Source organism: Salmo trutta, chromosome 32 (assembly GCF_901001165.1).
Source record: "Salmo trutta chromosome 32, fSalTru1.1, whole genome shotgun sequence".
In the NCBI taxonomy this organism is placed as follows: domain Eukaryota; kingdom Metazoa; phylum Chordata; class Actinopteri; order Salmoniformes; family Salmonidae; genus Salmo; species Salmo trutta.
The window spans coordinates 8,698,780-8,724,738 of NC_042988.1; the positions used below are offsets into that span (position 1 = coordinate 8,698,780).

The following is a 25,959-nucleotide window of genomic DNA, read 5'->3' on the forward strand; positions in this document are numbered from 1 at the left end:
TCTGTTACGGCACGGCAAGCAGTACCAGAGCACCAAGTCTAGGACCAAAGGGCTCCTTAACAGCTCCTACCCTCAAGCGATACGACTGCTAAACAGTCGTCCGCTCCCCGGACTATTTGCATTGACCCCCTTTTTTACGCTGCTGCTACTCGCTGTTTATTATCCAAAATGTGATTGTTAAAGTAGATGTCAGTTTGGCTGAATCGGAACTCCCTCTTTTGAGCCCTTCATAACAGCCCAGTCATGTCCTTGATCAGGGTGAACTGCCTTTTGGCATCTTGTTGGCTTCTTCTCAAATGTCCCTATTTAGCTGAGATGACAAGAAGGCTCGCGGAGGCTAGTCGCTAGCGAAGCTAGCTCACTGTAGCTGGTGTACATCGCCTACCTGGGAGGATTGATTAGCGATGACCTGATCGGTTTGTCTTTCATCTAATAAAATCCTGGTTTATTATTACACATGGTTTATTTAACACACGGTGTCTGGGACCAGTTTGGGTGGCGTAGCGCCAGGCGTGCAGGTGGAGTTTCAAGTGAGGCCGAGGATGTCCCTCTTTCACCCTGAAATGTGCCACTCATACAAGTCAGGACTCATACAAGGACAGCTTGGCAGAAAAGAGGTCAGACGGGACTCCAGGGAACAGGAGGCTGGCGCGCCACAAGAAGACTGCGTGCGAAGGCGGGAGAGGGAGAGAAGAAGTGTGAGAGAAACAGAGATGGAGAGGGGTGAGAAAATGGAGTGAGTGTATTGTGAAGGGGGAAAGAGTAGGATGGAAGTGTTTGAAATGTCTTACTTCCTATCTTTTTGTTGTCGTTTTTTTTTACCTCGAAACGTGTTGGTTTGATTCCGTATAGCAGCACAAGATCAGTGTGTCCCTCTCTCACTCCCCCTTTTCACCTACAGCGCGTCTCTCACCATCGCTCTCTTTCATCTTGTTTCTGAGCCCGCTTTCTCTGCCGCCTTTTTTGTTGTTGTTGTCTGTGTACCTACCTGCCCAAAATACCTCCCTTAGCCGGCACAAAGACAGCACTGAAAGCCTCAACCGCCACTTGCTTCCTCTCTCTGTGTGTGTGTGTGTGTGTGTGTGTGTGTGTGTGTGTGTGTGTGTGTGTGTGTGTGTGTGTGTGTGTGTGTGTGTGTGTGTGTGCCTGGAGAGGAGATAAAGACTTCACATCCTCCACTCTCTAGTCTTCTTTCTGTCTCGGTTAGAGGTGGTGTATTTTTAGTGACACTCTGGCTTATTTTGAACACAGGAAACACCGGCTGGTTTGTTAGTGGATATATTTGGAAAGACGCAGCTAAGCATAGACTAAAAAAATCTAGATGGGGCTCAGGCTCAAATGGGACATATAGAACTGGTACCATTCATCATAGTGATCGACTAGTATCTAGACATCTATATAAAAACGCCTAGTAGATCCGAGTCAGTAATCCTCAAAGTTGTTCCTGGAAAATCAATTGGTAATTGACCTGCAAGGAAAACAGATTCACTTCCCCCTCTACACACTTTGAAGCACTGTTCTCGGGTCCAAAACCGAACGCGTCCTCCAGTTAGTATCGCGGAGACGCTCTCATTACTTCTGATTCAGGATCTGCGCTGAATGACAGAGAGTGGCGGGGTGATCTGGTAGCATTTAGGCTCGTCTGAATTCCAGCATCCCGAGAGCCCGACCTTTTCCATTGTGCATTTGTCAATTTTTTTTTTATTCTTTTTTTTTTTTTTTAATTTGTATATGTTTTGTATTGAGCTATTCAGAGCGACTGAGGACACTAGGGGAAGGGCCTTGGCAGGACAACAACAGGCAGCGAATGCAATTGTTTTCTCCTCCAGTTTTTTTTCTCCCCCGTTTTTAGGTTGAATAAATTGTCCGGAGGACAAACAGCGGATGGCCAAAGCTAATATAGTGGTGCCATGTTTTCTAAACCGCCGGTCCTGTTCTTTATCTGTTCCAAACCCAGAGATCACTGGACTGATCCTGGATAGTCTATAGTTTTTCCTCATCCTCTCTCTCTCTCTGTCTCTCTCTCTCTCTCGTGTTCTTCCGGAATATCACGGTCTCTGCCAATGTCTTCCTTTCTTTACTTTTCCCTCTCGTTTCATTCTCACACACGGCGAAAATGTGGTCTGTTCTGTAAATAATACTTCGTAGAGCTAGGATGATGTACCGTACGTCTGCACTCCCCGACTGACTCTCTCTCTCTCATCATACACACACATTCCCACATTTTTTAATGGTAAAAGGTGTTTTGGAATTCCCCCCGCAGGCCCTATACCAGTGTTATTGTTGGAACCTACCCAGCACTGATGGGAAGGTGGACTGAGCTTGCAGAAATAAGGGGGGGGGGGGCAGACACTGGAATGTGTGTTATTGGGGGGGAAGCCGGTAAGGGCGTGGAGCGGAGATGGCTGGGGGTCAAAGGGAAAAGGGCAGAGGGGAACATGGCTGGGGATTGGAGGACTACAGGACGGAAGGACGGGGGGGAATCTCAAATGCGGGGGTAGGGTGTTTGGCTTGTAGAGAGAGAATGGAAAGAATCTGGAGAGAGAAAAGGAGAGATACAGGAGGAGGTAAGTGCAGAGGGAGTGAAAGAGATGAGAGTGGAAGGTAGAAGAATGTGTGGGGGTTTAGTGTGGTAATGATGGAAACAAGTAAGATTGTACATAAGTCACACACACACACACACACACACACACACTAGAACATGTAGGACAGATTCATGCATCAACTTTCACATGGTGAGTTAGGGCCATAAATATGTGTGTTGTCAGGTCAAGGTGTGTGTGTTCCTTTCCCCCGTTCGTTCTATGAGTCCTGGGGTAAAAATGGAGCACTTACTAACACTCCAGTGTTCAGTCGGACCCCTAAGCATCACACACACACACACACACACACACACACACACACAGGAGAGCTCTGAAAGGTTGAAGGTGTGTTGTGTGTACATGTATGTGACCCTGCTTGTGCGTGCGTGCGTGTGTGTGTGTGTGTGCGCGCGCTCGTTCAGGGTCTCCCTCTCACATTCTTCCAAATGATGATGTAAGCCCCTCTTCCAAGAAGTGGAGGAGCTTACATGATGGACTGTGATTACACCAGATTACTGTTTCTCATCACACGGCAGGCATGTTCCCCTGTTCATAACGCATACAGCCGCTCGTGAAAGTCTACACGCCTTAGTCTTCTCATTTTGCTGCCTTAAAATGTCATCTACGAAGGGATTCATTTTGATTTTTCCTAATGAACTACGCGACCGACTCCACATTTTCAAAGGGAAAGAAAAATGTTAGAAATATTTAGAAATGACCAAAGAAAATACAAAATGATGATGTATTGATTGTGTATGTCATCACACCCCAGAGTTAATATGTGATGGAAGCACCTTTGGCGGCCATTACAGCTGGGAATCATTTTGAAAAAAGAAGATTCTATCAACCTTACACACCTTTTAGGGTAACATGTATCCATTGATCAAGCTCAGTAAGTTTGGTTGGGAATCATTGATGAACAGCAATATTCAAATCTTGTCTCAGATTTTCAAGCAGATTTAAGTCAGGACTGAGACTGGACCGCTCAGGAACACTAAACTTCTCATGGAAAGCCATTCTGTTGTGTCTTTCATCTTAAAACTTGTAATTGTCCCACTGAAAATGTAAATTTTATCCCGGTGTTGGCTCTTCAAAGGACTGAGGCAGGTTTTCCTCTTAACTTTTTACTTGGGCTCTGCTCCTTTCATATTTATTTTTTTATCCTAACAAACTCCCCAGTCCCTGCCAGCGACAAGCATACCCGTAACGTGATGCTGCCACAACAATACTTGAAAATAGAAAGGGATCGACAACATTGCATTCACCCCACATTTCTGGCTGTATGACAAAGTGAAAAAGGAAGCCTGTGTTTTAAAACAATCCACTCCAAATCATCCATTCTGTTTGCAACAAGGCCGTTACGTAATACTGAACGGCAACACGGCAAATTCATAAACTTTTTCGCCTAAATTAAAAACTACAGGTTTGAGTCAAATCCAACACAACACAGAGTGAAACCCTCTGTATTTTCAAGTATTGTGGTGGCAGCATCATGTTGTGGGTATGCTTGTCATCGGCAGGGACTGGGAAGTTTGTCAGGATCAAAATGAAATGAGCGAAGCCCAGGTAAAGAATTTAAGGAAAACCCACCTTAGTCTTCTGAAATCCTAACCCTGGGATAGAGTTTTATTTTTCAGCGAGACAATTACACACATTTGTATGCCAAAGAAACACCAGAATGGCTTTCCAATAGTTGGTCTACTCTCAGTCCCGACTTAAATTTGCTTGGATGCTATCCATCAATGATTCCCAACCAGATTTACTGAGCTTAAGCAATTTTGACAAAAACAATGGGCACGTGTTGCCCTAGGAGTTGTGCAAAGTTGGTAGAATCTTATTCAAAATGATTCCCAGCCGTAATGGCTGTTAAAAAATGCTTCCACCAGGTGTTAACTCTGGGGTGTGAAGACATACGCAATCCAGACATCTGATTTTTAGTTCGTTTTTTTTTTTTATTCCGAAAATTATCTATGACTTTCTTTCACTTTGAAAATTGGACTAAGTTATGTAGATCTGTATGTGAACAAACCTAATGTAATCCCTTTCTATAAAGAAAAATATATAAACGCAACATGTAAAGTGGTGTTCCCAAGTTTCATGAGCTGAAATTAAAGATCCCAGAATTTTTCCATACGCACAAAAAGCTTATTTCTCTCAAATGTTGCACAAATGTGTTTACATCCCTGTTAGTGAGCATTTCTCCTTTGCCAAAATAATCCATCCACCTGACAGGTGTGGCATATCAAGAAGCTGATTAAACGGCATGACCATTACACAGGTGCACCTTGTGCAGTTTTGTCACACAACACAATGCCACAGATGTCTCAAGTTTTGAGGGAGTGTGCAATTGGCATGCTGACTGCAGGAATGTCCACCAGAGCTGTTGCCAAATAATTTCATGTTAACTTAAGTCATTTTAGAGAATTTAGCAGTATGTCCAACTGGCCTCACAACCGCAGACCACGTGTAACCACGCCAGCCCAGAACCTCCACTTCCGGCTTCTTCACCTGTGGGATCGTATGAGACCAGCCACCTGGACAGCTGATGAAATTGAGTATTTCAGTCTGTAATAAAGCCCTTTTGTGGGGAAAACTCATCTGATTTGCTGGGCCTGGCTCCCAAGTGGGTGGGCCTATGCGCTCCCAGGCCCACCCATGACTGCGCCCCTGCCCAGTCATGTGAAATCCATAGATTAGGGCCTAATGCATTTATTTAAATTGACTGATTTCCTTAAATGAACTGTAACTCAGTAAAATGGTTGAAATTGTTGCATTTAGATTTTTTGTTCGGTATAGATTACATTTTAAGGCCGCAAAATGTAAAGACTGCCAGGGGTGTGTAGACTTTAACTAGGCACTGTATATGGTCTACTTTCTGCTGTTAAAGACTAGGAGCTAATAAACTACTCGTTTGAATGCACTCTCGTGACTGAGATATTATTCATTGCTATGATCATTCATCATTGGCAATAGACTTTAATAAGACTCTAATGTTGGAGCTCATTTGCCCATTGTCATCATGGAAATTGCACCGTTGTGGATCGTGATTGGTCGCTATGGCTACCTAGTGGACTGCGATGAGCTGCAATAATGCCCGAGTGAGCCCTGATTGGTCACGGCGGCTCCTAGGAGGACTCTTGATTGGCTGGTAAGCCATGGTTGCTGACATGGCTGTGTGTTCTCCAGAGCTCTTTAATGGAGCAGTTTTGTGTATTTCTCCTGCCTCTTTCTCTCTCTCTCTCCTCGGTGACAAGCACATCTCCATTCATTATTGCTGGCACTACTCCCAGTGTGTGTGTGCGTGCGCATGCTTTCTATGAAGCAGAAAGCAGGTCGTGGGCCAACTCAACCTATTCTCCACAGCAGGTTGCCTCTCACACGGGGTGATTATAGAGGCTTTCTAGGGAGAGGCCCACCACAGCCGGTAACATCATCTGCTTTATCACCATGTGCTTCTCTCTCTCTCTCATATTCCCATTCACTCTTTCATCCTAATTCTCTTTTGATCTATTTGAATCTGTCACTTAACCTCTGTCTCTCCTCTCTCCTCTCTTTTTTTCCCGGAGCAAAATGCAGTTACATCAAAGTGTGGTAATTATTCAAGTGAACTGTGTTACAAGTTACCTACCCAATGACCAACTGTGGTTCCACTGAATCTTTCATACGGTCAACTTGTCGCAATGTGTCGTCGTCACTTGTTTCCACCATGTCTTAATCGGTGATTATGCTGAGTAATAGCATAGTTGTCTTTTTAAGATTACCCAGCCCTATAGTTTAAACTAACCTAATCTCTCTCTCTCTCTCTCTCTCTCTCTCTCTCTCTCTCTCTCTCTCTCTCTCTCTCTCTCTCTCTCTCTCTCTCTCTCTCTCTCTCTCTCTCTCTCTCTCTCTCTGTCTCTGTCTCTGTCTCTGTCTCTGTCTCTCTGTCTCTGTCTCTGTCTCTGTCTCTCTCTCTCTCTCTCTGTCTCTGTGCAGCCATAGAGACCCAGAGCACCAGCTCAGAGGAGATAGTCCCCAGTCCCCCCTCGCCGCCCCCTCCCCCGCGAATCTACAAACCCTGCTTCGTCTGTGCGGACAAGTCCTCGGGATACCACTACGGAGTCAGCGCCTGCGAGGGCTGCAAGGTGAGACGCTTGTGGCCGTGCTCTTTTTCTCTCCATCCATCTCACATTGTGTTTCTCTCTCTCTCTCTCTTCACCTCTCTTTCTCTCTTTTGCTCGCTCGTTCTTACTCTTCTGTCGCCCTCTCTCTCGCTCTGTCCCCCAAGGACTTGGGAATCCTGAACTCTCAGGCCAGTGAATGACTTTAAATATCAGTCAAGTGCTGCGGAGAGAGTAAAAACCAGTACCAGAGTTCTACACCATAACTGTGTAGACTGACTACTCCGGCCTGGAAAAGCCTCCCGCTACCAGATTGAGCTCCAGCATGCTATATAAAGTATCTTCAATAATTGAAGGTTGCCAGCATCTGAATGTATATTGGCCCTTCACTGGGACTGAGGTGAAGCACAGGTTAGTGCAAGCCTAACTAGCATGACTACACAGTCCCCCTCCCATAGGTGTAGCGTGTGTGCGCGTTTGATGGTTAGGTAGTGAATGACTTTAACTAGGCTGTCATGAAACACACACACATACATACAGTCCTCTCCTGCTCCCACGCAAACCCTTCTTCCATCTCCTGGAAGAAATCTTCATTAAATGGGCATGTTTTTCCCCCTCTTTTTTCCCCTGGTTGTTTCTCTTTTTTGGGTCCCTGGAGGATGTGTGTATCTGGTCTACTTTTCTTTTAGCTGGAGGTTTTTTTTTGTGGGGGGGGGGGGGATTGGAATACTCATCCCCCATCCCCAGATTTAGGGAAATGCCTGTCTGCAAATGTGCTGTTTGGACTTTAGCCTAGTTGTCATCCCTAATAACAGAGCTGTCAAAACAGCAGAGGAATATAGACACACACACACTCGCACTCATGCACTCTGTAATCAACATACACATCCAAAATAATCTATTGATGTACACAGGCATTCAGACTTGATGAGCATGTGCACAGCCGCACACACACTACGTGTAATATTGATCATATATGTGTATATATATATATATATATATATATATATATATATATATATATATATATAGTTGGGTCTGAAATGATTGCCACCTTTTGATAAAGATGAGCAATAATGACTTGATAAAATAAATGATTAAAATACTGAGCTATATTCTATGTTTATTTTTTAATTGTTTAATTTCACCTGTATTTAACCAGGTAGGCCAGTTGAGAACAAGTTCTCATTTACAACTGCGACCTGGCCAAGATAAAGCCAAGCAGTGCGACAAAAACAACACAGTTACACATAAACAAACGTACAGTCAATAACACAATAGAAAAATCTATATACAGTGTGTGTAAATGTAGTAAGATTAGGGAGGTAAGGCAATAAATAGGCCATAGTGGTGAAATAATTACAATTTAGCATTATCACTGGAGTCATAGAAGTGCAGATGATGATGTGCAAGTGGGGATACTGGGGTGCAAAAGAGCAAAAATAAGTAACAATATAGGGATGAGGTAGTTGGGTGTGCTGTTTACAGATGGGCTGTGTACAGGTGCAGTGATTGGTAAGCTGCTCTGACAGTTGATGCTTAAAGTTAGAGAGGGAGATATAAGTCTCCAACTTCAGTGATTTTTGCAATTTGTTCCAGTCATTGTCAGCAGAGAACTGGAAAGAAAGGTGGCCAATCGAATTGGCTTTGGGGGTGACCAGTGAAATATACCTGCTGGAGCGCGTGCTACGGGTGGGTGTTGCTATGGTGACCAGTGAGCTGAGATAAGGCGGGGCTTTACCTAGCAAAGACTTATAGATGACTTAGAGCCAGTGGGTTTTGCGACATATGTAGCGAGGGCCAGCCATTGAGAGCATACAGGTCACAGTGGTGGGTAGTATATGGGGCTTTGGTGACAAAACGGATGGCACTGTGATATCTACATCCAATTTTCTGAGTAGAGTGCTGGAGGATATTTTGTAAATGACATCGCCGAAGTCAAGGATTGGTAGGATAGTCAGTTTTCTGAGGGTATGTTTAGCAGCATGAGTGAAGGAGGCTTTGTTGCGAAATAGGAAGCCGATTCTAGATTTAATTTTGGATTCGAGATGCTTAATGTGAGTCTGGAAGGAGAGTTTACAGTCTAACCAGACCTCTAGGTATTTGTAGTTGTCCACATATTCTAATTCAGAACCGTCCAGAGTAGTGATGCTAGTCGGGCGGGCGGGTGCGGGCAGCGATCGGTTGAAGAGCATGCATTTTTAGTTTTACTAGCATTTAAGTGCAGTTGGAGGCCACGGAACGAGGGTTGTATGGCATTGAAGCTCGTCTGGAGGTTTGTTAACACAGTGTCCAAAGAAGGGCCAGATGTATACAGAATGGTATTGTCTGCGTAGAGGTGGATCAGAGACTCACCAGCAGCAAGAGCGACATCATTGATATATACAGAGAAAAGAGTCGGCCCAAGAATTGAACCCTGTGGCATCCCCATAGAGACTACCAGAGGTCCGGACAACAGGACGTCCGATTTGACACTCCGAACTCTGAGAAGTAGTTGGTGAACCAGGCTAATTAGTATGTGAATTATATTATTTTATATGAACACAACAGATTTTCTTTAACAAGTAATCATTTTTCTTCTCAAAAAGGTAGGGGTCCATATTATTGACACCCATAAAGATTCTTAGAAATAAAGTGTTCAAAAGTTAGGTATTTGGTCCCATATTCCTAACATGCTATGACTACATCAACGTTGTGACTACGAACTTGTTGGATGCATTTGCATATACACAAGTAATCTGTTTTGTACACAGTTCATTTAGGTTGTGTTTCAGATTATTTTGTGCCCAATAGAAATGAATGGTAAATAATGTATTGTGTCATTCCCTGTAGCTCAGTTGGTAGAGCATGGTATTTGCAATGCATGGTATTTGCAATGCCAGGGTTGTGGGTTCGATTCCCACGGGGGGCCATGTATGAAATGTATGCATTCACTACTGTAAGTCGCTCTGGATAAGAGCGTCTGCGAAATGACTAAAATGTAAAAAAATGTAAAATGTCATTTTGGAGTCACTTATATTATAAATAAGAATAGAATGTTTCTAGTGTGGATGCTACCATGATTACGGATAATGAATCGTGAATAATGATGAGTGAGAACGTTACAGAGGGTTAAAGATCAAAGCCCCAGGACATGCCAATAACAGGGGAGGTTAGCATGTATAAAGGCCACTCCAAAATGACACTACATTATTTACCATTCATTTCTTTTGGGTTCAAAATCATCTGAAACGCAACCAAAACAAACTGCAAACGCATCCAACATGCATGAACAAAACAGACAATCTAGGCCTATAGGCTAACCTAAAAGAGAGAAGCGTTTTCAGAAAGCCTTTTCCCACGGGCAGGATTAGAGACCTTCATTTCATTTATACCAGAGACCGGGCCGCATTCCTGAGACGGCACAAAGGAAATCCTTGCATACGGTGTCATCAGAGTTCACTCTGAACAACTACCCATAACCACAGAGATCATACATTCATATAGATGGCATCAGAGTTCACTTCAGGGAAGACGTTTTCAGTACAGATACCAAACATGGCTTCAGTGGTATTATTCTCACACATTCCAATAGTCAGTCCGCTAGATACTGTGTGAGAGAGACCGAGGGGTCGGCCGGCGGCCAGGAAGAGATCAGGGGTCGGCCGGCGGCCAGGAAGAGATCAGGGGTCGGCCGGTGGCCAGGAAGAGATCAAGGATCCCATATCAGATATAGGTCCACAGAGTCCTGTCAGGTTCTCTCTCTCTCTCTTCTGTCTCATCCTCCTCTCTTACTGCATCTCTTTTTCTCTGTTTCCATCTCTCTATGATAATCTCTCTATATTCATCTTTCTTTTGCTGTTGAGCTACCTGCTAACTTCACCCATGTCTCTCTTCATTCTGTTGCTCTATCTATCTCTGTCTCTCTCACTCTCTCTCTTGCTCTCTATTCGGGTCATCCACTCTTTATTTATAGACCCTTAACCCATGGGTTCCACAGGGCATTCATTCTGCCTGGCTGAAACCTGTGTGTGTGTTTTTCAGGTGTGTGTATGGGCAGTGTAGTTTGTGTTCCCGACATCTGTATGTGTACTTTTAACCCTCACCAAACCTAGACCTTCCATCTTCTCCTCCGTTCGTAAATTCAGAGTGTTGTCGGACTGCCCATTCGTAAATTCAGAGTGTTTTGCTGTCGGAGCGTTCAGAGCGCACGCTGGACGCTCTGGCGGATGAGTAGTGTCGATCCGAGTGTTCTGACCTCACAACGGCAGTCAAGCGCCCAAGCTAACAGGCTAACATTGGCTAGATACTTCCAGACACAAATGAGAGAACACCTCACTCTGACCATTTTACTCTCCCTAGCAGAGCTGGTTAGGCTGTTTTCATGTTATCCAGAGCATTGGTGACTGTAACTGTTCTACTGGAAACAATTTAATTATGTTTTTTTGCAGAGGCTTACTGACACCGGCTATATTCAACAGGTGTTGAGCGTTCGTAAATTCACAAGTTGTTCTGTGCTCTGGCACACTCAGACGAGAGTGCTCTGAAATCGGAGTAGATGGCCATAATTAACAATGTCCATTAAGAACGCCCAACGACTATACCACTTAGCTAAGAACGATGTGAATAATCAAGTCAATAAACGTTGGGTAGTTAGATGGCATATAGTTAATATGCTGCCTGGCAAGTTTGATGTGTTAGTAGCCAACTAACGTTAGGTAACGAGTAAACATAGCAGTACATACTGCTGTAATGCAAGATAGCGTAACTTGTAAATTGTCAGCCAACATAACGTGTAACGTAACTTATTTGAAAAGTCATTACTTCATTACGTTGCTCAACATTTTCAGAATTAGTTAAATCAATGAATTTGTATCCGCTCTCGTCGGACTTCGGCAGCATATTTTACGCCATTTCTTTAAATCTGAAAACGTTGTCAAGCCACGCCCGTTTTCTGAAGAATTGCATCATGGGCCCTAAAAGCACAGAAATGGTGTCCACTGCTTGTATACTTCGTATTTTGGCGAATGTAGTACGACATCCGGGAACTTTTGGCATACTAACTATATCCATACTATGACCAATAAGCATACTACATACTCAATTAGTGCATTTAGTATGAGTATCCGAACACGGCTCTAGTCCTCTTACTGTATTGTTAGCTCTAGCTCCTGTAGTTTAGCCACAGTGTAGTTGTTTAGCTATGGTTGTAGTTCCAGTGGTCTAGGCCGGTCTTCGACCACGGCACCAGCCCTCTGCTGCCAGAACGGTCTTCACACCTTGTAATTACTGAGCTTCAGTCCAGGGGATTTCAGGCCACTAGCAGCTGTAGCTGTTAAAAAGACAAGCGAGAGGAAACGGACTGTTTTGGACATACTATTTAGTAGGTGCATGTGCATTTGTGTGTTCGTAGTATGCCTCTCAACAGAGGTCCATATGTATCATAGGGACTCCCATGTGCAGAGAAGTGCTCTCCACTCTCCCACCCGTTCTCCTCTTTCTCCTTTCACATCTTCAAATGCACCCTCAGTGGCGTGGCGGCTAGGAGCCATCAAAGGTCTTCCGAGTGGCTTTTCCACTGCAGGGCCGTGCCCGTGAATATCACGGTTCCTATTTCATTTCCATTTTCCAATGGCCCACTTGATTCCTGGAACCAAGTGGGATATTCAGCCTCGTTTGACGTCTGGTACTGACGTCGAACCAAGTAGGCTGGTGGGTGGGGTTACACATGCCTGTACTCAATGATTGGTCTCACACAATGATGTCACAGTGTGTGTCACGTATGTTGTTAACACTCATGCACCAGTCGGTGGTTCCATATTTAAAAGAGAAGGGAAATCTGACTACGAACGGTACACCTACACCAACCAATACCTCTAAAGCTAAAAAAAATATATTTTGAGCATCTGGGAAGAGCCTTTCGACGCGTAAGCTGGTCTTTCAACCGGCTGAAACGATCCTCTCTTCGCATGATGATACGTTGCGCATTTCTCAGGCTCTTTTCAGCTGTCCTCCTCTATTCTGTTCACTCTCCATTGCTGCCCGCAAACAAAAAGTAAAAGGATGGCACAAAATAGCCAGGCTAAAGGCTAGTTCGTGCTGGTTCTGCCACGGCCCGTCGCCGTCTGGTTCCTCTAGTGGAATTGCGCCATTAGAGACCTTCTTGCCTGAGGTATCCTTCCTATCTGACCTCAAACCCAGGACCTCTCTAGGAAGAGAGAGCAGAGGAGCGTCAGTAAGGCATCAACCACCCAGCTGAATGCCACCTAGAAGTTAGAACCCTCATCCCAGCCCATAGCAGAATCCGAGAGAAAGAGTTCCTCCCTGTGACTGCATCCCAAGTCACACCCTATTGTGGTGCCCTGTGGGACGTACACTTCGACGCCATAATAAAACCACAGCCCTGGACTGCATGAAGAGTGGTAGGGGAGTTACACGACCATGGCGCTTGCAGCGGTGCGAAGTCACCTAGCTCACGTCTTTCCGCCATGATTATTTCATGCCGGCTGTGATATTGTAATGCATATTTGAGAGATTGAGAGGGTATCACTCTCACACTCTTTCTAGGGAGTGTAGGCTAGTCTTTCTACATCAGTTCCTAGATATCTGTAGCTCGAGGAGTAGGGTCTCGCTCTACTTGTATTGGATGCTGATTGGCCTGTGTTTGATGCTTATTGGCCTGTGTAGGGCAGCATAATCCTATGAAGCATCAAACACACACCACTAGAACAACAATGGACCTTGTTTAGTTAGTGCTTACTGCTAGTTTTCCATGGATTCCAAGTTGACCTAATACTAATGCCTGATGTTATGAAGAATTTGCTGTTTGAATCAGTGGGAGTCTATAAATATGATAGCACGGAGACTTACCCAGTAAAAGGGCTTAATATTTTTCTTGGTTGTGCCACTGCCATGCCAAGCAGTGCCACTGCCAAACTGGGCACAGGAATCTCCTCTGGCATGTGGAGAGGGCATCACTCACCACATTGGCAGTGCCCCTGTCGTAACATGACTGACTACCTTCTGCTGGGAGGGTAGGCTTACATACAGTATGTTCACTATGCGACCGCAGCGCAGTCAAACGGGGCTAGATTCACGCCCCATCATGTCCACACTGACTCCATCACCGGCTGCATTGTTACATTTCTCTACCTTTACAAACCCCATAAGCTGAGGAAACCAGGGCCATTTGGCACAAAATGGACGACGTCAGATGTGCTAAATTTGCTAATGTATGGTACGTTTCAAGTCATCCATGTTGGCTCCGCTGATCCTGATTTTAAGGGCGACAGACTTGGGGGGATTAACGGGTCACCTGACATTCACACAGGGCTCAAAGCAGAGGAGTGGTTGGCCTGGCCTGTGCACTCTGCCACAACACACACACACACACCAACTCTGGTCTGCTGACATTAGGGGCTGTCGCCATTTAATCTCCCCCACAATAGTGTTTGTGTGCGATGGAGTGGATTAGGGATTAGGGATATACAAATTGTCGCCACAAGCATTACTTTTAGTTTCCGCAGGGCATCGTTCTTTTATTTTCTCTCCAGTTCATTATTCTGTGCATCTGGCTGTACATCTGTTCATGTTTGCTCTCCGTCTCTCTTTACAGCCTGTTTATTCATCCCTTTCTATCTCTTTGTATTTGCCCTCTGTTTACGTTTGATATTTTGGTTTGTTTGCTCGCCTGTCTGCTCATCTTCTCTCTGTCTATCTGATCGTCCTTTTTAGCTGGGCTTTTGTTCTTTACCTGTCTTTTCAAATATTTATCTGTTTTTCTGTAAAATCTGTTGTCCTATTTCACATGTCGGCACATGCACTGAGTGTACAAAACATTAGGAACACCTGCTCTTTCCATGACCTCGACTGACCAGTTGAAGCCCGGGCTATGATCCCTTATTGGTGTCACTTGTTAAATCCACTTCAGTCAGTGTAGATGAAGGGGAGGAGACAGGTTAAATAAGGATTTTTAAGCCTCGAGACAATTGAGACATGGATTGTGTATGTGTGCCATTCAGAGGGTGAATGGCCAAGACAAAATATGAAGTGCCTTTGAACAGGGTATGTTAGTAGGTGCCACCGGTTTGCGTCAAGAACTGCAACGCTGCTGGGTTTTTCATGCACAACAGTTTCCCGTGTGTATCAAGAATGGTCCACCACCCAAAGGACATCCAGCCAACTTGACACAACTGTGGGAATAATTGGAGTCAACATGGGCCAGCATCCCTGTGGAACGCTTTCAACACCATGTAGAGTCCATGTCCTGATGAATTGAGGCTGTTCTGAGGGCAAAACGGGTTGCAACTCAATATTAGGAAGGTGTTCCTAATGTTTGGCATACTTAGTGTGTTTCTGTCCAGCACCCTCTACCTCTCTCTGTATGCCATCACTCACTCATCCCGTCACGATGACTGGTTCATAGGTCAGCAACATAGGCTCTCCACTTCTGTTAGTCTCTGAATGACCGTATCTGTATGAGTTACTCCAACACACAAACACTATTACATCTGCACTGTTCATTGTCAATGTTCTGAACAGTGACCTTGATCAAGACATTCACAAGATGACAGTGAAACGTGCATTGTGTTTAACAAACGTGCGTTGTATTTGCCGAGCATCTGCCACACACACACACACACACACACACACACACACACACACACACACACAATAGGTAGAAAGCTTCCCACACTACTTGCCTGTCAGTCTCTTGCGGTCACCGTCTCTATGGAAAAGTAGGGCACTGTCTGGGGCTTCATCTGAAGAGGAATGGGAGTTAGTATGATGCCCCCCCCCCCCCATGCCACCAGGCCCTGCCTGCACATAAGCCCCTTAAGGGATTAACCAATGGGAGCTCATCAGTGCTTAAGACTAGTGAGTTAATGCCCACCCGGTGTGGCACAACTAACCTAGCCCCTGTCCAAGCTAGGCCCACATAGATGCACAGACACACACACACACAGTTAATGGTCCCACGTTGGTAGAGCATGGCGGTTCAACCCCAGGGTTGTGGGTTCGATTCCCACAGGGGACCAGTACAACAAAAAGAAGGTACGAAAATGTATCTACAGTCGCTCTGAATAAAACCACCTGTTAAATTACTAAAATGTCAGCTGTTAATGCCCAACAAACTTCGTCGTTCCCACACACTGTTTTCCACATCAAATTGCTCTACTGGCATCAAAAGTGTCCACACGCTGCCAAAGCTAGCACATTTCCCTCAGCTTAGTGGGTTGTAAAAGTCGTGTCCTAAAATATGTTAACAGCCTCGTTTAAAATGCCGAATAGCAGATTGTGACATGATTCAGAGTGGAGCGTGATTCAGAGTGGAGCGTGATTCAGAGTGGAGCGTGATTCAGAGTGGAGCGTGATTCAGAGGGGAGCGTGATTCAGAGGGGAGCGTGATTCAGAGGGGAGCGTGATTCAGAGGGGAGCGTGATTCAGAGGGGAGCGTGATTCAGAGGGGAGCGTGATTCTGAGCGGAGCGTGATTCTGAGCGGAGCGTGATTCTGAGCGGAGCGTAGCACGTGTGGTGGTGGTGCCACTGTTAGTCACTGTGGAGAAACACGTGGCTGGACGCTGTTCTCTCTGACAGACACACACACAGAAAGGGAAGTTGAACACTGTGTGGGCACTGTTTTTAAGGAAGTCGAGTGTGTGTGTGTGTGTGTGTGTGTGTGTGTGTGTGTGTGTGTGTGTGTGTGTGTGTGTGTGAGAGAGAGTGAAGGCAGCATGTTACATATTAGGGCTGGGAATTGCCAACAATTCTATATCTATTGTGATTCGATACTGTGATTTTCGATGTTCCAAACATATTGCTCAGGGTATGTCTGCTGCAGAGGGACGAGAGAGAGAGAGAGAGAGAGAGAGAGAGAGCCGCGAGAAAACAAGTGATCAGTCATGGAAATGAAAGTTCTGAAAACAAATAGGCTCCCTATTTTAAAAAGGAGATGCAGAAACAAGCTATGAAGGAGAACTACTGGCGCGTTGGTGCATGTACAGCCAACCAGCGCAAAAATAGTAGTGAGATATTGGCAAAAGGATACGATATATCGTCAATAATATATCACCTGTTCTAGTTTTACCATCTCAGTGATACCGCTGCTGTCAAAAAGGACCTTTTATCGGCCCAACCCCCTCTCTCTTCTTCCTATTCTAGTCTTTTTCACTTCCATGACTTCCATGATGCTACATTGGCGTCAAAGCATGTCATTCATATTTGTATATTGCCAAAGCAAAACTTAAAGCAAATGTAACACCCGAACCTCTCTCGTCCTCTCAGGGTTTCTTCCGGCGTAGCATCCAGAAGAACATGGTGTACACCTGTCATCGCGAGAAGGGCTGCATCATCAACAAGGTCACCCGCAACCGCTGCCAGTACTGCCGCCTGCAGAAGTGTTTAGAAGTGGGCATGTCCAAGGAGTGTGAGTACTATTTCTCTCTCTCTGTCTCTCTGTCTCTCTGTCTCTCTGTCTCTCTGTCTCTCTGTCTCTCTGTCTGTCTGTCTGTCTGTCTGTCTGTCTGTCTGTCTGTCTGTCTGTCTGTCTGTCTCTCTCTGTCTCTGTGTCTCTGTGTCTCTGTCTGTGTCTCTCTGTCTCTGTGTCTCTGTCTCTGTGTCTCTCTCTCTCTGTCTCTCTCTCTCTCTCTCTGTCTCTCTCTCTGTCTCTCTCTCTCTCTGTCTCTCTCTCTCTCTGTCTCTCTCTCTGTCTCTCTCTCTGTCTCTCTCTCTCTGTCTCTCTCTCTCTGTCTCTCTCTCTCTCTCTCTCTCTGTCTCTCTCTCTCTCTCAATTTCAATTTAAGGGGCTTTATTGGCATGGGAAACGTAGTTTCTCCTCTCTCTCTCAATTGTTTTTATTATAAAAAATAAATACATTTAAGGCCTTTATTGGCATGGGAAACGTATGTTTACATTGCCAAAGCAAGGGAAGTAGATAATAAACAACAGTGAGATAAACAATAAAAATGAACAGTAAACATCCCTCTCTCGTTCGTTCATTCGCCTGTCTCTTCTGAGTGAATGCTGTCTCCCAAGAAATGCCTTCCCGAAGTAGATATTCGACGCGCCGCGCGCTGACATGGCAAAAAGTGATGGTTCCAATACATTTCAAGACGTTTTTATATCAAGAAGCAATAATGCACAACCCACCACACACCCCATGATGGCTTCCCTCCCTCGGTCCACGCCCTCCTACACATATGCTCACACACACTGTATGTCCCCCTATAGGCTTCAATGAGGCTAAGCGCTAAAACAATCTCCTAGCACGTTATCCTCTAGGCCCCCTGTAAGTGAGTTGTCCTCCTTAGTGTTCCGAGCCAGTGGTTTACAGCAACATTCATCCCAGTCAAGGCCGCTAGGGAAATCAACCACTGCCATCTAGTGGTGGGGAGTATGTTACTACACCTGGGAAGTGGCACAGTGTGTTGTGGTGTTTTACATTTTTTTATTTGACAAAATCTGTGTGTGTGTGTGTGTGTGTGTGTGTGTGTTTTGCGTTTTAAATTGGGATCTATATTGAGTTGTGTAGCTGGGCGGTGTGTGTGGCCAAGGCTATCTTAACCCCTTTGGATTGACCTTTGAGCCGTTCAACCTAGAACCACTAACAGTAAGGCTCTTATCTCTGAAGGGGGGGTGACACACTGCTATTTACTAAGTCTTTCCCCTCCACCACCACCACCACCACCAAACACTCACAACAAGCAGATTCACATGTCATTATCACATGTCATTTACACCAGGGTTACCCAAACTCTGTCCTGCCCCCCCCCCCCCCCCCCCCCCCCAGGGTGCACGTTTTAGGTTTTTTGCCATAGCCCCACACAGCTGATTGAAATAATCAAAGCTTGATGACGAGTTGTGGGGAGGGGGAGTACACATACATGCCATCTCCGTTTTCCTGTGTATGTGTGTGTGTGTGTGTGTGTGTGTGTGTGTGTGTGTGTGTGTGTGTGTGTGTGTGTGTGCACCATGACTGATTGGAGTGCCAGGCTAATAGTTCTTTAATGGCTTCATTAGGTTGTGTTTTCTGGGCCCACGCTGGCAGCTCTGTCTCTGGGGAACAACGGTGTCACAAACATAGTGAACAGTGCTGCGCTGCCCTGAGGAAAGAGAGCATCTTATTTATCATGGTTCCCTTCTTCTTTCCGATTCTCTCACTCACTCACTCACTCACTCACTCACTCACGCTCACTCACGCTCACTCACGCTCTCTCACGCTCTCTCACGCTCTCTCACGCTCTCTCACGCTCTCTCACGCTCTCTCACTCATTCACTCACTCACTCACTCACTCATATATGTGTCATTGTCTTGATTTGGCATCTCTTAATAGAGTGAGGATATGTATATATATTTGTAATAATGACAATTACAACAATACTGAATGAACAATGAACACTTATTTTAACTTAATATAATACATAAATAAAATCAATTTAGTCTCATAAATAATGAAACATGTTCAATTTGGTTTAAATAATGCAAAAACTGTTTTGGATAAGAAAGTAAAAGTGCAATATGTGCCATGTTAAAAAAAGCTAAAGTTCCTTTTAACATGAGTCTTCAATATTCCCAGGTAAGGAGTTTTAGGTTGTAGTTATTTAAGGAATTAAAGAACTATTTCTCTCTATACCATTTCTATTTAATATACCTTTGACTATTGGATGTTTTTATAGGCACTACAGTATTGCCAGCCTAATCTCGGTAGTTGATAGGCTTGAAGTCATAAACAGCGCAATGCTTGAAGCACAGCGAAGAGCTGCTGGCAAACGCAGGAATGTGCTGTTTGAATGAATGCTTACGAGCCTGCTGCTGCCTACCACCGCTCAGTCAGACTGCTCTGTCAAATATCAAATCATAGACTTAATTATAATAAACACACAGAAATATGAGCCTTTGGTCATTAATATGGTCAAATATGTTTTTTATAAGATACGTTTTTAATGCTCGCTAGCAACTTACCTTGCCTCCTTGCAGCCACAAGGTCCTTTTGACCTGCACTCGCGTAACAGATGGTCAACCTGCCACGCAGTCTCCTCGTGGATTGCAATGTAATCGGCCATAATCGGCGTCCAAAACGGCTGATTACCGATTGTTATGAAAACTTGAAACCGGCCATAATTAATCGGTCGACTTCTAGTGGTGATACAGTGGGCCGCTAGAGGAGGATAGACAGAATGTGGAGAGATGGAGAGGGAGAGAGAGATTGTGTGTGTGTGTGTGTGTGTGTTGCTGCTGTTTGGAGTTAGTCCCAACTCTCCAATGTCTCCCTGTCTGTATTGTGCCAGATCAGCGACACACAGATTCTCCTTCTTAAGCTCCTTTCACACTGTCACATCAAAGCACTTCAGCTCTCTCCCCCTCTCTCTGTCTCCCACATACATTTCACTCACACCCTCTCCTCGGCCATATTTCTCACATAACACACGGCTAACACATTTTTTATTCTCTCTGTCTTTCTCTCTGTCTCTCTCTCTGTCTCTTTCTCTGTCTCTCTCTCTGTCTCTCTCTCTGTCTCTCTCTCTGTCTCTCTCTCTCTGTCTCTCTCTCTCTCTCTGTCTCTCTCTCCCTGTCTCTCTCTCTCTGTCTCTCTCTCTCTGTCTCTCTCTCTCTGTCTCTCTGTCTCTGCGTGTGTGCCAGGGTGAGGATGAAAAGTGTATATGTTTCCATCTAGTGGTTGATGTGTGTATTCCCCCGACGTACAATGTCCCAGCTGATCAGCGTTTGTGTTTCCAGCAGTGTCTGGTCTCAGGGATAGCGGCCATTTTTCTGACTGCCTCTGTGTTCTCTCTTTGGCCGGAGATGGCATGGCCATGTGAGGATTGTGAGGTGAACCTGTACTGGTTAGTGTTCACATATCCCTGAAAATTGCCATTTGAGCCCAAAGGATAACTCTCTCTCTCCGTCTCTTCGTCTCTTTCTCTCCCTCCCTCAGCGGTGAGGAACGACAGGAACAAGAAGAAGAAGGAGGAGAAGAAGCCAGAGTGTACTGAGATCTATGTGCTGAGTACCGAGACAGAGCAGATGATCGAACGCGTCCGCAAGGCCCATAAGGAGACTTTTCCCTCGCTCTGTCAGCTGGGCAAATACACCACGGTGACTTATATACACACACACACATTACCCCCACTCTGCCAACATGTTTGGGTATTACAAACATCCACTAACATGCACTCTCAACATACCAACCAATGTATTTGTAGAATCACAGAATAACCTATATGTATGCATCTCCCTCTCCCTTTCCCTCCCTACAGAATAACAGTGCAGAGCACCGCGTGGCTCTAGATGTAAACCTGTGGGATAAGTTCAGTGAGCTGTCCACTAAGTGTATCATCAAGACGGTGGAGTTTGCCAAGCACCTGCCAGGCTTCACCACCCTGACTATCGCTGACCAGATCACCCTGCTCAAGGCTGCCTGTCTGGACATACTGGTGAGGAGACACACACACACACACACACACACTAGGACATATGTATATTTATTACAAAAAGCAAAACATCTACAGAAAGTGAACAACAATATATTTGTGCTCCCCTTCCCTTTCCAACTAACTATGTGGCCTTGTGGTTAGTGTCCGTCCTGAGATTGGAAGGTTGGGAGTTTGATCCCTGGCCGAGTCCTAAATTTTTTTACCCGATGTGTCTCTGCTTGGCACTCAGCATTAAGGAGATAGATCGGGGGTAAGGCCCTGTGATAGACTAGCATCCTGTCTGGGGGGTGTACTGGTACATCAAGCTGCCTCACGCTACAGAAACAGGAGATCTGCTCTGAAGAGCCATTTCGGCTCGCAAGACTGACTTACTTCCTTTTCCCCCTTTCCCTCCTTCCCTCTCTCTACCTCTACCTCAGATTCTGAGGATATGCACGCGGTACACTCCAGACCAGGACACTATGACGTTCTCAGACGGGCTGACCCTGAACAGGACCCAAATGCACAATGCAGGCTTTGGCCCGCTCACAGACCTGGTGTTCGCCTTTGCCCAAACACTCCTCCCTCTGGAGATGGACGACGCAGAGACCGGCCTGCTCAGCGGCATCTGTCTGCTGTGTGGAGGTACTGCACCACTGTTTAGATTCAAATCCAGCCTTGCACTCCTATCCGGGCCGGGAGTTGATATCACAAGAGGCCAATTGTCATTTGTTTTCAAGCAAATTAGTATTGGGTATTAAGGATGTGTTTTTCATTGTGTGTGTGTGTGTGCCTGTGTGTGTGTGCCTGTGTGTGTGTGTGTGCGCCTGTGCATGTGCGCCTGTGTGTGTGCGTGTGTGTGTGTGCGCATGTGTGTGTGCGCCTGTGTGTGTGTGTGTGCGCGCGCGCGTGTGTGTGTGTGCGCATGTGCGTGTGTGTCTGTGTGCCTGTGTGCGTGTGTCTGTGTGCCTGTGTGTGTGCGTCTGTGCGTGTGCCTGTGTGTGTGTGTCTGTGTGTGCGCCTGTGTGTGCGCGTGTGTGTGTGTGTGTGTGTGTGCGCCTGTGTGTGTGTGTGTGTGTGCGCATGTGCGTGCGTTCCTGTGTGCGTGTGTCTGTGTGCCTGTGTGCGTGTGCGTGTGCCTGTGTGTGTGTGTCTGTGTGTGCGCCTGTGTGTGTGTGTGTCTGTGTGTGCGCCTGTGTGTGTGCGCGTGTGTGTGTGTAGACCGTCAGGATCTGGAGCAGGCAGACAAGGTGGACGTACTACAGGAGCCCCTACTGGAAGCTCTGAAGATCTACGTGAGGAAGAGGAGGCCTCACAAACCACACATGTTCCCCAAGATGCTGATGAAGATCACGGACCTCAGGAGCATCAGCGCCAAGGGTGAGAGGACACGCCTGCACACTGCGTTGTTTTTTTTTATAAGGTAGCTTAAACTTCTTCCAGTGTGAAGTCATTGGTAGCTTGGTAAACTATGATGGGGTTGACTTTATTTTGGCAGTTACCTGTATGTGCTTGTTATGTAACTTCATTCATAGGTATATTTTTAGAAACTATTGATCCTCTGTGGCTAAATTATGCTCTCTGGTGTATTTTAAACTTTGAGAGTTGGCTCATGTGATTGTATGTATATATGTATATATGTATATGTGTGTATATATATATATATATATATATGTATGTATATATGTATATATGTGTATATGTATATGTGTGTATATATATATATATATATATATATATATATATATATATATATAATTTTATTTTTATTTTTTACCTCTTGGTCCCCTACGGGCTTGGGCCCCCTACGGCCCCCTGCGGGCTTGGGCCCAGGGACTTCAGCCCCTGTATTAATCCAGCCCTAGTCTCAGTGCAACACTACTACCATTTATATCTATATCATGCATTATTTATTTGAAGATACATTTTTAGGGTCTTACATTTTTAGGGTCTTACATATGACATTTTGCTATAGTGGCCGAACCTTGTGGAACACAACACATGACACTCTCTCTCTCTGCCTCTCCTCCCTCCCTCCCTCCCTCCCTCCCTCCCTCCCTCCCCTTCAGGAGCGGAGCGAGTGATCACTCTGAAGATGGAGATCCCAGGCTCCATGCCTCCTCTCATCCAGGAGATGCTGGAAAACTCAGAGGGTCTGGAGGGCCAGGGGGCCAGCGGGGGCCGCACCAGCGGAGGAGGGGCCCCACCAGGCAGCTGCAGCCCCAGCCTGTCCCCCAGCTCAGCCCGCAGCAGCCCCCCTGCACCCTCCCCTTAGACGGGGGTCCACCACCACCCCCCAGGCTGGGACAGCCAGAAGGCATGACTACAGACTCCCATACTGTGACAAACCAGGCCAGAGTGGAGTGGGGTTAGGAAGAGGGCCAAGCCTGGGCCCAACCCGGGATGGACTTTGACACTTTGAGGGTAAACGCAGGCCTCAATGGACAGACAGCCGTCCCCCTATCTCAGCCCCAGACCGGGCACCGAAACAGACCAGGCACTATCATACTTGACTGAATCTGGATGGCACTGGACATTGGGCACGAGTCATCCCTAAATGTTGTCAGGGACAGCAAATGGGGGGTGCTCGGAGAGGGGGCCTGCCTCTCCTTCACAACTTTGAGGGAAAGATTTTCTTACAAAAGATATATGGAAATATAAATATATATATTGAAAAAGTAATCATTGCAATTTGAATTGTCCAGGTGGAATGATGCATAAAAGAAGTTGCTATCTTTTTCTCAGTATTTTTCTCACTGTTCTAAGAACTTAGATGTTATTTGTGATTCCCTCCCACCTCCCCAGACCAAGTGTTTTGTTCTCTTCATTTCACCCAGGAATATCAGCACACTAAGTAGTCACAGTGGAAATATGTGTTTTTTTTTCTATCAAATCAAAAGATAAGTAGAACAAAAATGACACGATTTCAGATGCAATTCACTTTATGCACTAGACCTCTTGCACTGTCACGTTCACAAGTTGGATCAAATTGATACACAAATTGGACCAGGTTGGGTTGGCATCTCTCTGTTTTGTTCCATTTACAGCATTTAGTTTTTTCATGGGAGAAAAAGAAAAGGAAACGTGGTGGTTTTATGATCTAGAGTCAAGTTGTTGTGGAGTTATGAAGATGACCTGTAAGAAAATAGCAGCCATGAAATAATGTACATAAGATGTATTCCGTTGTTTTTAAAGTACATGGAGTCTAGCCAATTTTCACTTTGTCAAAGCCTTTTATGTTTTGCTTTTTCTTCTTGTTTGGTATCCTGAAGTGAAGGCACGAATCACTGATCGACTGTTTAGACCGCTTAAGGAAGGGACTGACTGCTAGGAACACCATAGCCATTGACAACCAGTAAAGAGAGTTGAATTTATACTTCACCCGAAATAAAAAAGAAAGATTTGACAATTTAAAGACCAATAACTCCGTGACCCCCCCCCCCCCCTTTTTCCCAAGGTGGTCCCTCTCTCATTCCACGTCTGGATAATGTATGTATTACCCCCCAACAGCACTGCCTCTGTACTGTAGCACATTGTCAATATCTATGTGCTCCCATTACCCCCCACCCTCAGTCACAAACTGTACCACGTTACCAGTATGCTCACATTGTAGCACATTGTCAGTAGGATGTATCTATCTATGTCCATGTAAACTCTGTGACACGATATCAGTACGCTCACAACAGCACTGCCTCTGTATGTATAAATGTTCCCCATCTCTCTACTCCCCCACAACACAACAGCACTGCCTCTGTATGTATACATGTTCCCCATCTCTCTACTCCCCCCACAACACAACAGCACTGCCTCTGTAAGTTTGTTTCACAGTATCAGAACCTCTCTCTCTTTATCTATCACAGCAACGCAACTGCCTCTGTTTACACACCATTAGTATTTATCTGTCTGTCGTTCTTGACTCTACTGACACATCCGAGTACCTAGCTATTCCCTAGCCTGGCCCTAGATCAGTTTGTGCTGTCTTACCAATGCATGACAATGGCAAGACAACACAAACTGATCTGGGATCAGGTTAGCTATTCCCCCATCTCTAACAACTGTTTACAAACAATAGTGTAACTTGCCCACCCATCTCTTTTCCCCACAACACCACTGCCTCTGCTGTTCAGTAGGAGTGGATCTGTCCTTCACAACAGATCGAACGCTGCTATTGGCCAGCCTCTCTGCAGCCAGTATCACAACGCACAACTGTTTTTTCCCCTGCACTCTCACTTGTAATGCAATCAGATGTCAACCAGCATTTGGGGATAAAATAAATAACTGTTTTGATTATGCCAGATCATTGAACGAAGAGAATAACATTTAATAAAGAACCCTGCCTGTGTGTGTTTTTAAATGTTGTTTCTTAACTGGTGGTGGGTCCACTGTTAGGCTGAAAATAAGATTGTGGTGGGACTTATCAGCATTTCGGTGGACCTGGGACTAGCAGGTCACGTTGCAATAACAAATACAAGATACAGAGACGCTTTAAGGGCTGTACTACAGTTTTTGTTTGGGGGACTTGTTTTTTTTAGGTGCCTTATTGGCCCCTCAATTTAGTTTAGACAATACATTGAGTGTACAAAACATTAGGAACACCTGCTATTTCCATGACAGACTGACCAGGTGAATCAAGGTAAATGTTATGATCCCTTATTGATGTCACGTGTTAAATCCACTTCAATCACAGTCGATGAAGGGGAGGAGACAGGTTAAATAAGGATTTTTAAGCCTTGAGACATGGATTGTGTAGGTGTGCCATTCAGAGGGTGAATGGGCAAGACCAAATATTTAAGTGCCTTTAAATGGGGTATGGTAGTAGGTGTCAGGCGTACCTGTTTGTGTCAAGAACTGCAACGCTACTGGGTTTTTCACGCTCAACTGTTTC

General features: G+C 45.4%; 1 protein-coding gene across 3 annotated transcripts in view; it reads left to right on the forward strand.

The window, feature by feature from the left end:
• Nucleotides 1–25,416, forward strand: part of LOC115170984 (retinoic acid receptor alpha) — a 183,959-nt gene extending 158,543 nt beyond the window's left edge. For all 3 annotated transcript variants that reach the window (XM_029727409.1, XM_029727408.1, XM_029727410.1), the window contains 7 exons: nt 6,558–6,706; nt 16,947–17,088; nt 20,597–20,757; nt 20,919–21,095; nt 21,515–21,719; nt 22,296–22,454; nt 23,144–25,416. In XM_029727409.1, coding sequence (XP_029583269.1) covers nt 6,558–6,706; nt 16,947–17,088; nt 20,597–20,757; nt 20,919–21,095; nt 21,515–21,719; nt 22,296–22,454; nt 23,144–23,349 — 1,199 coding nt within the window. In that variant the 3' untranslated portion in view covers nt 23,350–25,416. The remainder of the gene's footprint in view (nt 1–6,557; nt 6,707–16,946; nt 17,089–20,596; nt 20,758–20,918; nt 21,096–21,514; nt 21,720–22,295; nt 22,455–23,143) is intronic.
• Nucleotides 25,417–25,959: the final 543 nt, after the last annotated feature.